General features: G+C 36.2%; 2 protein-coding genes across 2 annotated transcripts; one reads left to right on the top strand and one right to left on the bottom strand.

The window, feature by feature from the left end:
* The first annotated feature begins 223 nt into the window (after positions 1-223).
* LOC140837184 (eukaryotic translation initiation factor 5A-4-like) lies at positions 224-1,928 on the top strand. Its single transcript, XM_073203239.1, has 5 exons — positions 224-476; positions 967-1,089; positions 1,195-1,251; positions 1,387-1,461; positions 1,570-1,928. The coding sequence occupies exons 1-5, from the start codon at positions 354-356 to the stop codon at positions 1,669-1,671; spliced, it is 480 nt and encodes a 159-aa protein (XP_073059340.1). The 5' UTR covers positions 224-353; the 3' UTR covers positions 1,672-1,928.
* Positions 1,929-2,631: 703 nt separating this feature from the next.
* LOC140837183 (isopentenyl phosphate kinase) lies at positions 2,632-7,797 on the bottom strand. Its single transcript, XM_073203238.1, has 12 exons — positions 7,640-7,797; positions 7,281-7,499; positions 6,694-6,791; positions 5,928-5,970; positions 4,944-5,005; positions 4,785-4,841; positions 3,945-3,980; positions 3,794-3,871; positions 3,447-3,513; positions 3,311-3,373; positions 2,986-3,089; positions 2,632-2,916 (listed from the first exon to the last, which is right to left on the bottom strand). Exons 1-12 carry the CDS (start codon positions 7,725-7,727, stop codon positions 2,821-2,823), a joined length of 1,011 nt encoding a protein of 336 aa, XP_073059339.1. The 5' UTR covers positions 7,728-7,797; the 3' UTR covers positions 2,632-2,820.
* Between the last annotated feature and the right edge of the window lie 3,655 nt (positions 7,798-11,452).

Here is an 11,452-nt window from a genome sequence, read left to right as displayed (position 1 = left end):
ATTAATTGAAAATCGATTCAAATCATGTAATTTGGTTTGGTTTATTAGTTTATTTAGTTTTATAAACACCCTACGTAAATTGACAGTATAAACTAGATTCTCCAAAAAAAAAAAAAAAAAAAAAAAAAACCTTCCTCGTGCTGCGTCGTTTTAACGCGAACTAGCAACCGCGAGTCACGATCAAGGCCGTCAACGTTTCATCTCCACAATCAACGGCCGATAATCAGTATTGCTGTTTCCACTATCACTACACGCAGCAAAACCCTATTCCCAAACACTGCGTCAAATTGCTCGCGCGTCGCTCTCGTTTCTCGACAATCTGCCAACGCACTCTCTCCAGAACCGCCGTGAGGATGTCGGACGAGGAGCATCACTTCGAGTCCAAGGCCGACGCCGGCGCTTCCAAAACCTATCCGCAGCAGGCTGGAACTATTCGTAAGAACGGTTACATTGTCATCAAAGGCCGCCCTTGCAAGGTTTTATTTTTATTTTTAATTCTATGCGTGATGCTTTATTTCTTTCTCGTATCGACCGCTGTTCTTGTTCGTTTGCTTGTTCATGTTCTGACTTGATCGAGATCTGGGTAAATTAGGGTACGGTTTTTGGATTTTAAAAAAATAGTTGGTGTGTTGAGGTTTTGAATTTTTATCGCAAACCTAATTTTTTTTCAAGAATTTTTTTTATTGAATCTTGTTCGTGTATTCATGTACTTTTCTAAGATTGAATGCTTGTATATCTGTTATCAACTGTTTCCGCGCTTTCTTTTGTTTGATTTTGCTGCTGTTTCTGTGTTGAATATGTTTTATTGTTTGAGTTTGCGAAATTGCTGGATATTCTGTGTGTAATTTACTGTATGATTGCATATTGTTGGAAAAAATATTTAGTGAATGATTCTTTCATTTGTATGAAAGCATTTATTATGCCCCTTTTCATTTAAGCACTTGGATTCGATGTTGATTATAACAGGTTGTTGAAGTTTCGACTTCCAAAACAGGGAAGCACGGACATGCTAAATGTCACTTTGTTGCAATAGACATATTCACCTCAAAGAAGCTGGAAGATATTGTCCCCTCTTCCCACAACTGTGATGTATGCATTGTCTTCTTTGTTGTCCTCCATTTTAACGTGCGTCAAATGTTCTTTTCATAATTGATTATGCGGAATGAGAATCACGGTAGTTTCATTGAATTACAGGTGCCACACGTCAATCGCACCGACTATCAGCTTATTGATATCTCTGAGGATGGATTTGTACGGCATTGACTCATTTAAACTCGATGTTTTTATAGACTTGGATTGTCAAAGCCATATTGTAGCGAACTCAAAAGTTTTTTGTTTTTTCAGCTTACATTAAATTGTCTAAAGTTGAGTGATGTAATTATGCAGGTGAGTTTGCTGACTGAGAATGGCAGTACTAAAGATGACTTGCGGCTTCCGACCGATGATAATCTGCTTTCTCAGGTTAGGCGTTGGGCATTTCAACCTTTTCATCGGCTAATAATTGATGGTTTTAATTATTTATTAAATTTTAACTAACATCCTCTGATTTCTGATAAAATTCATGTACAGATCAAGGACGGGTTTGCTGAGGGGAAGGACCTGGTTGTGAGCGTTATGTCTGCAATGGGAGAGGAGCAGATCAATGCCCTCAAGGATATCGGACCCAAGTAGATCGTTTTTCTTGATGGAGGTTGGAGTGATGGTTTTTAAGTTCAGATGAGATAAATATAATATTTATAGAAATAGTAAAAGGATGGGAGGACTATAGACTGTTTTGTTCGAGGCTTGGATACCGAATTGTTGATGGTTGAGTCCTCCACTTTTCTTTTATCCAAGTGTTTTTTTTTTCACTTTTGAATCTCATCTTGTTTATTATTGTCTGATTTCTCAACTTGTTATCTGTTATAAAAATATGGTGCTTTGTATTATTCATGAACTTTCCAGAATAATATTTCGGTTTTAGCTGGTACTGGTTTTCTAGTGTCGAAACACATGCTTAGGCTTTGAGTTAATATAGGATATACAAATGTTTCGCTCGATAAAGCATAGATTCCACCCAATAATTGGCACAAACTATGGCCTTACCTGTACAAAATTAATGGGTTTCTAGAATCCATGTCTTTTAAAAAATCACACATTTAATCTCTCTTTTTTTAAACGCAAGCATGTTTACACCATTTGTGAGAGATTTTATGTTTATTTCGATCTAATTAAGTTTTTAATGCTCTAAATTATTATTAATCATGAAAAGTCTGTAAGAATAAGGAAGTATGTCGAGAAATTTGAGAATCTGGCAATGTAAAGATAATTTAGGAATTTGAAATTATTCTCGGATTTAAAATAGTTTTTTTTTAGTTTTTGTTGTGGAAAAGATTTAAGTATTTTTGTTCGTTTACTGATTAATAATATGAAGAAATAGTATTTCGGGCTCTCTGTTGTATGTTTTTATTTTGTTATGACGTGACAATTTGTATAGCCTTTGCAGAAGTCTTGGTCTAGTCCCTCTCTGTTAGGTTTTATTTGTTTGTTCCGATCTTTTTGTTGTATATATTCAGGTAGGGGCCCGCCTAACCCACGCTTCCGATGGTGTTTCTAAAAAAAATAATAATAATAATAAAATAAAATAAAATATGAAGAAATAGTAGCATAAATTTTATAGACGATGAGTGACGTTAATGGATTTCACATTTTATAACATTGATAATACAAAGATGCATCGTAACTCTATTGAGCTTCACTACCAGAATAATGAAGTGTAAAAAAAGTTTGAACTTCAAGGTCCAAATTATCACCTCTCTTCAATCAGCAAAGTAGCTGGTTCTATCGGGCATACCGGATGACGGTTCCAAGCCAGTCATCAGGTATATTTTCTCTCAGTACTCCTTGTAGAGCTCTCAAGGAGTGCTCGGTAGCAGCCTGCATCCATGTAACGATTAGCACACCCGCTTTCACTGTGTTAAAATGTATCTCAGAATCTAACCTCACCTTCACAATATAGACATCAATTCCCAAAATAGCAATCATCGCCGCTTCAGATATTTTAGTGACCATTCCACCAGTTGTGTCATGATCTGCTACGGTTATCTCGACTGTTCAATTTAGGTGAAGAGAATAAGAACTCACCAAATTTAAAACAACGAAGTATCAACATATGGAACACAGTTAGGTCTCAGATGTGCATGAAGGAATAAATTGGGAACCTCACGCCTCTTATAAATTTTGGAACTTTACTCGGGTAAAAAAAAGAACTCTCATAAGTCTCAGACAATAAGAGAAGCCCGCGGGTGGGTGTAATGGTTTTTTTACCAACCTTGCCTGCTCGTGTCTTCTGACTTAGGTTTTACTACAGACCAGCTCCCATCTTCACGCACAGCTGCGACACAAACCCATAATCAAAAACATATTTTGTCCATTATCGCTTGCTATTCAGAGCTGTCAGGACTCACCAATTTCCCTAAGCAGCACAGCCTCCGGATCTGTTGGGGGGCGATCATATACACCAAAAACATCTGTCTATGGCAAGCATGGTATAGGACTTGCACATTTCCATGTAAGCAAAACACAATAAAATATCGAAGGCTTGAATACTCGCAAAACATAATTGATTTAGAATGAGTGTGTGCAAGTATTGCACAGCCAACCTCCAAATCTAAAAAAGCTAAGCTTCAGCCTGTAAGTAAAAGTTGTACCTGATTAATTATTTTCTTTCATAAGATCATTTATTCAATCACTTCATATATTTCTACAATATGGCCTAAAGAGAACCCTGAGAAAATCAACTAGTAACGGATACGAGAAAAACAACATAGTCAGGTTGTAGTTGTCCTGCCAGATGACGAATGATCACATCTCCACTAAGTATAGTGCAACCCTGAAAAAAAGTTGATTTGAATCAGGATATGCCAACTCCTAGAAAAGGACAATTTTTGACAGAAATATCAAACCAGTGAGCTATCTAGTACGGCATCTCCGTGCAGAACCTGCATGTTTTAAGAAAAAATATAATTTACAGATTTTATCCAACCAAAAACATGTCAAGTTTGGGACTTGAACCCAACTCAACCCCAAAAGTTAGCTCAACGGGCATGATTGTCTAAGTTTAAAAATGCAACTCCTAGGGATTTTATTCAACCGATATAGGAGAACTAACGGGTGGTGTTCAAGAATAAATATCTGGAGCATGAAGTTTACAAGTGGCTGAACCCTCCAGATGTTCATTCCTAGGCGTGAGAAGGGGGGGTGTGTTAGATATCACACGTCGATTGGATATAATCTTTTGGAGTTGTATATATGGATTTGGACAATCCTTCCTCAATAAGCTAGCTTTTGGGGTTGACTTAGGTCTAAGTCTCGATCTTAATATGTGCAAAAAATAATTTCTTAAGCCAATTCAAGCCATAATGTGATGAGCCATGAAATAAGGATGTACTGAACACAAAAAACAAAAATCTTGGTATTCCTGCTGTCCATTCAAGATTCTCCAAAATGGAGTGAGTGACAAAAGGAAGAAAGAGAAAAACATGGACCGCACCAGAATCAGCTTATGCAGATTTGAAGTATCATGACTATCATCATCCCCTTAGGCAACAATATATTATTTAGTCTTATCACCAAAGCAAAACAAGATTTCATGGACACAACACGAGAATAAAAATATAAGTGGAAAATATAGAGTTGATGCAGTTTGAACTTTGAAACATGCCATCAAGTGGTATGCATCAAATTGGAAACTTTTCATTATTTCAACCACATATTGTTCCGGTGATTCAGATATTCAAACTTACAGGTACAAATCCAGCATCAATAGCTGCATCCACTGTGGATGTATCAGCAACAGCTAACTGTGAAAGCATAGGGTGAATTCTCTCAGATTTAATATCCACCTAAAAGTAACATATAATTGCACGAAAGTGATCAAATCGAAACTTCGGATGACTACTAACATTTCTTTCACAAGTTGACCAGCCACATGAAAATGGAGACATTCCGATAGAAGGAATACCCTCTGTAAGAAGACATGATAATTATGTCAAACGAAAAGTAGAGACTCAAATAACTTCAAATAAGTTGGCTGGAAAAGAAGGAATCAGCCTCCCAAGATTATTTGTGGAGGGGTTAAACGATTGTATAATAGTTATAAAATTGATGTAGAGCGAACCTTATAATCTATACTAAGTGAACCATCTGACAATTAACCATAAAATAGAAAATTTTAGGCAATAGAATGAAACCTATTTAAAGGAATAAATGTTGGCAAACTTGATATCAGATGATTTAATGATGAAATTATTTATTTCTGAACAGGTTTAACAATTTATGAATTTGAGCAGTTACGAAACAGTAAATATTCTTGCGATGCTTTTCAATTTAATCAACGATGACAAATCATGCCATTTCAGGTATTTGGACGATTTTGACAAGCAAGAATTTCATATTTGCTTCCCATCAATTCACATTATTATAGTAATTTAATGGATTTTAAATGCACCCAAATTATCATTCAAAATCTACGTATCAAACCATTCCATAATCAAATCACTCAACAGAAATTAAAACCCAACATAACCTTGATGAAAAGACCACTATCAAGAAATAATTGCTAGAGAACGACATAGCAGAGAGCAATAAATAGGTGTATTTACAACAATGAAGTTCCAGGACATGCCAAGCTTTGTTTATCAGCCAACAAAATTGATAGAGCCAAACCAGGAAACGAATTCAAGAAAAACCAGTAACAGAAGGTGAAAACAGGTGTGTACCTGAACATTTAACCACAAATAAGAGAGTGAAAATGTTATATCTATTTAATTTCCCCATTCATAGGCAATAACAGATGAAAAAGCCACATCGGGTACTGGGCCTAAGAAAATGCTCAAGAACAAAATAATTGGATAAATATATGAATCATGAAGGGACCAGCCACGTACCTTTTGCAAGCGCTCGAACAATTTCAAGATTGAGGGAAGTAACCTGACTTGTTCAAAACAAACCAAAGTAACAATAAATAGACAACAAGAAATCGCACCTTATAAAACCAATTGTTTGGCATGCAGACAGTAATATAGTTGCCAAATGAACATTTACAGCCATATTATTAAAATTTGATCATTCATTTTTTGAGAAAGTGGATGGCACAGGAGAACCATAAACTGCAAAAAAAATGGCCTACTCCAACATAGTTGACAGAAATTAAATGTCAAGCGACACAGACACCAAATAGAGGCCCAACTCCCAAGTACAAAAATGCCTTCCAAAAAAAAGTTAAATAGACATAAAAGTGAACAAAATTGCAATCTTATGATAAATAAAAAAAGAATATTCATGACTACAAAGGCATAGTGTTCTTTGAAATTACTGTTAGAGCCATTTCTAGAATTTCTTAAGCCTCTATAGTCTCTCCCAAACGAAACCATTTATTCAAAATAAAACAAAATGCCTCTGGATCTGGCTGACCACTTATTCAGAATATAATTACGGTAGCCATGTCCTATTATCACGGGGGGCTAATTCTATAGAACTGAGGGGAAAAAACGAGATATAAAACTGAAGGGCCGTGTTTGTACCTGGCATCCAAATGCATTGTAAATCACATTTTGATTATTATATTTTAGAGACTATTCGAAACAAAACCAAATCAAGACGGGATATGGCACAAGCAAAACAAAGTCAGACGATTCAAGTTTAAAGTCTTACTGATATACGTGTAGCTACAAAGCCAGACTTGACAATAGGTCTGCTCAATCCGCCCTTATGAACACCTGATTTGCTTGCTTGAAAGTGACCAAAAGAACCTGAAGCTGATATGTGAGGCGGTGTACGAAATTTTCTATGACACTACCAGTTAAAGTCCAGCTGTGCAGCAAAGAATAATTAAATATATTCTTTAATATACTCTTCCACTTAGTGAAAAGGGTAACTGCCCCGACATGGAAAGAACCTTGTGAAACTTTAAAAGCAACAAAGCAAGGAAGCATGATATTTGATCTCAAAATGAATTTCTTTAGTGCCCCAAATTCATTGACAAATTGCAGAAGCAAATATAATAGCTATTTCCATCAATTTACTAGAATATTAGTTTAAGAATCCAAAGAACTCATTCTTAAGATATTTTTCGAGCTCTCTTGCGCCCCTCAAATAATTTTTCACAAGTTATAGAAGTGTTCGACTTTTTTTATGCACTGATAATAATAAAAGACATCCAAATGAATGGTAAATTCTATCAGAGACAAAATCCAAAGGTGACTGACTATTGGAAACAGCAAATCAAACTAAATGTCCACCTGCACCATGAACTACAACAAATTTCTTGGACTCCACCACCAATTGATCATCAAAGTCATCAGCAACATGTAGGATATTGGAGGATCCAGGCCTCCTGCTCCAATCCATTCCATGGCAAGGTCCAAAAATCATTGCCTGCCGAAGCTGCGATGAAACTATTTTCAAATTCTCTCCGTGTATCGTTTCCAATTCATTTTTGCAGGTAATTGCAGCACCCCCTGAATAACACAAATACATCAGGAAAAATACCAAGATTAACTTGATCGATTAATGAACTGATTAATATAAAAAAATTAATGAACTGATTAACCAACCCAATCGAGAAAATGCATGTAAGGAAATTATACTTCGTACTCACCGAGTTTAACAATACAGCTGACGCGTTTGGTGACAGCGGTAGTACCGGTTCCGCCGCCGCCGGCGGTGGATTCGTGGTGGCGCTCCATCTGACGAAGTGCTTGCTACTGTTGAAGTGTGGTGGTTAGAACTAAAAAATAACATTTTAAGAGTAAAATAAAATTTGATCATAATTGATTTTAATCTGAGAGCTGAAATAATAAAATTATTGTTGTGAATAGTAAAGAATATTGAGAAGAGAAAATGATTTTTGTGTACTTTATTCATCATTGGAGACCCCTATTTATAGAGTAGATTTACAGAACTTGAATATGTAACAATATCATAATCATCTATAATATCTTTTCTATAATACTCCCCCTTAGATGATTATCGACTCATTAAATTACTTCTAAGAGATGTAGGAGTTCAAATGCTGCCTCGTTAAAACTTTGTCAGTAAAAACCCAATGGGAAAACCTGAACGAAGGAAAAAGAGTACAACAATAGATACTCCCCCTGATCTCAATCATCTGAGATCCTTCAACTGATGCATCCCTATCTTGTGCACCAATTTCTTGAATGTTGAAGTTGGTAATGCCTTTGTAAATAAGTCAGCTACATTGTCGCTTGAGCGAATTTGATGGATGTCAATATCACCATTTTCTTGAAGCTCGTGTGTATAGAAAAACTTTGGTGAAATATGCTTTGTTCTGTCACCTTTGATATAGCCTCCTTTTAACTGCGCAATGCAAGCAGTATTATCTTCGAATATTACTGTTGGGTCATCTTTGGTTGTTGGGAGTCCACATGATTCTTGAATATGTTGTGTCATAGATCTCAACCACACACACTCCCGACTTGCTTCATGCATTGCAATGATCTCAGAGTGATTTGAAGACGTCGCTGTTAAAGATTGCTTCACCGACTTCCATGATATAGCAGTGTCTCCTCGTGTAAACACATAACCTGTCTGAGATTTAGCTTTATGTGGATCAGAAAGATATCCTGCATCTGCATATCCGACTAAAGGAGACTTTGATTTTGTTGAATAAAATAATCCCATATCAATTGTACCCCGAAGGTAACGAAATATGTGTTTTACACCATTCCAATGTCTTCGGGTTGGACATGAGTTATATCTCGCTAAAAGATTAACAGAAAATGATATATCTGGGCGAGTACAATTTGCGAGATATGACAGTGCACCAATGGCACTTAGATATGGTACTTCTGGACCAACGATTTTTTCTCCATTTTCAGGTGGTCGAAAAGGATCTTTGTTAGCATCAAGTGATCGAACAAACATTGGTGGTGCTAATGGGTGTGCCTTGTCCATGTAAAAGCGCTTTAATATTTTTTCTGTATATGATGATTGATGAACAAATATTCCCTCTTGCAAATGTTCAATTTGCAATCCGACGCAAAATTTTGTCTTTCCTAAATCTTTCATCTCAAACTCATTTTTCAAGTAATTGGCAGTTTTAGTAAGCTCTTCTGGAGTGCCAATAAGATTTAGATCATCAACATATACTGCCACAATTGCAAAACCCGCATCTGTTCTTTTAATAAAAGCGCATGGACAAATAGCATTATTTGTGTATCCTTCTTTTAACAAATATTCACTAAGACGATTGTACCACATGCGACCAGATTGCTTTAGTCCATATAAGGACTTATGCAATTTTATTGATAACATAGCCCTGGGCGCTTCATCATTTTCTTTCGATAGTTTGAATCCTTCAGGCACTTTCATATATATCACTATCAAGTGAACCATAAAAATAAACAGTTACAACATCCATAAGTCGTATATCAAGAGTTTTTGATACTGCTAAACTGATTAGGAATCGAAAAGTAGTGGCATCCATCACAGGTGAATATGTTTCCTCATAGTCAATTCCAGGTCTCTGCGAGAAACCTTGGGCTACGAGTCGGGCCTTGTATCTTACAATTTCACCATTTTCATTCCTCTTTCGTACAAAAACCCATCTGTATCCTATTGGGATTACATTTTCAGGTGTTCGTACTACAGGTCCAAACACTTTATGTTTTTCTAGTGAGTCTAATTCAGTTTGTATGGCCTTCTTCCACTTTGGCCTATCATCTCTTTGTTGACAATCCTTAAAGGATTGTGGTTCTGGGTCTTCATTATGTATGATGTCAAGGGCGACATTTAGGGCAAAGACATTGTCAACAATTGTGTTATTTCGATCCCACAATTTTCGAGATGATATATAATTTATTGAAATCTCATTATTTTCATGAGAATTTGATTCTTCAGGAATAATATTATCCAAGTTTGGTTCATTGATCTCTCTTACTATATCATCCAAGATTTCCTCTTCAGGAGCTTTTGAATTTTCTTTATCTCGTACCTTTCTTTTTCGAGGTACAATATCCTTTGAACCAATTGGTCGACCTCGCTTCTGGCGTATTTTAGATTCATTTGCAGGTTGAATAATAGCTGGTCCTATGGGGACATCAAATTTTACAGGGGTATTCTCTGCATGTATATGTGACTTTGTCACATTCTTTGTATTAACAAAAGCATCGGGCAATTGATTTGCAATTCTTTGCAAGTGAATGATTCTTTCAACTTCTTGCTCACATTGATTATTTCGAGGATCATAATGAGATAGTGTTTTCTCATTCCAACAAATCTTTTGTTGTTCTTCGGGACACAACTTTATTTCCCCTAGATTTAGAAATTCCAATTCATCGAAGTGGCAATCTGCAAATCTCGCAGTAAACAAATCTCCTGTTAAAGATTCCAAAAATCTAATAATAGATGGTGAATCATATCCCACATAAATCCCAAGTCTACGTTGTGGGCCCATTTTAGTTCGCTGTGTAGGTGGGAGAGGGACTTGTACTGCACAACCAAATACTCGAAGGTGAGAAACATCAGGCTCTCGACCATAAGCAAGTTGTAAGGGTGAGTATTGGTGATAATTAGTTGGCCTTATACGAATCAATGATGCAGCATGTAATATGGCATGTCCCCACACAGATGATGGAAGTTTGGTTTTCATCAATAATGGTCTAGCAATTAATTGCAAACGCTTAATAAATGACTTTGCTAAGCCATTTTGTGTATGGACATGGGCAACCGAATGCTCAACTGAAATCCAAATTGACATACAATAGTCATTAAATGTCTGCGATTTAAATTCAGCAGCATTATCAAGACGAATTGTCTTGATTGAGTGATCTGGGAATTGAGCTCGTAATTTAATAATTTGCGCAAGTAATCTAGCAAAAGCTATATTTCGAGTTGAAAGCAAACTAACATGTGACCATCTAGTAGACGCATCAATCAATACCATGAAGTATCGAAATGGTCCACATGGTGGGTGTATAGGCCCACAAATATCCCCATGAATTCTCTCCAAAAAGGTTGGGATTTCAACATCAATCTTTGTAGGGGAAGGTCTTATAATTAGTTTGCCTTGTGAACAAGCTACACATGGATAATCATTGTGTAAAAGAATCTTCTGGTTCTTTAGAGGGTGTCCATGTGAGTTAATTATTATTCTGCGCATCATTGTTGCCCCAGGGTGACCAAGTCGATCATGCCATAATTTGAAGCTCTGTTGGTCAACAAACTTCTGGTTTGTGACAATGTTTGCTTCGACTGTTTTTATTGTTGTAAAATACATTCCAGAAGGGAGTGCACATAATTTTTCTTTTATCTGCTTCTGGCCAGATATAATAGATGTTATGCAAAGGTATTCGAAATTATTTTCATTTAATGTTTCAATATGGTATCCATTTCGGCGGATGTCTTTAAAGCTAAGCAAATTTCTACTGGATTTGCTCGCATATAGGGCATT

This window comes from Primulina eburnea, chromosome 7, assembly GCF_022965805.1.
Source record: "Primulina eburnea isolate SZY01 chromosome 7, ASM2296580v1, whole genome shotgun sequence".
Classification (NCBI taxonomy): Eukaryota; Viridiplantae; Streptophyta; class Magnoliopsida; order Lamiales; family Gesneriaceae; genus Primulina; species Primulina eburnea.
This window is presented reverse-complemented; position numbering and strand designations above follow the sequence as displayed.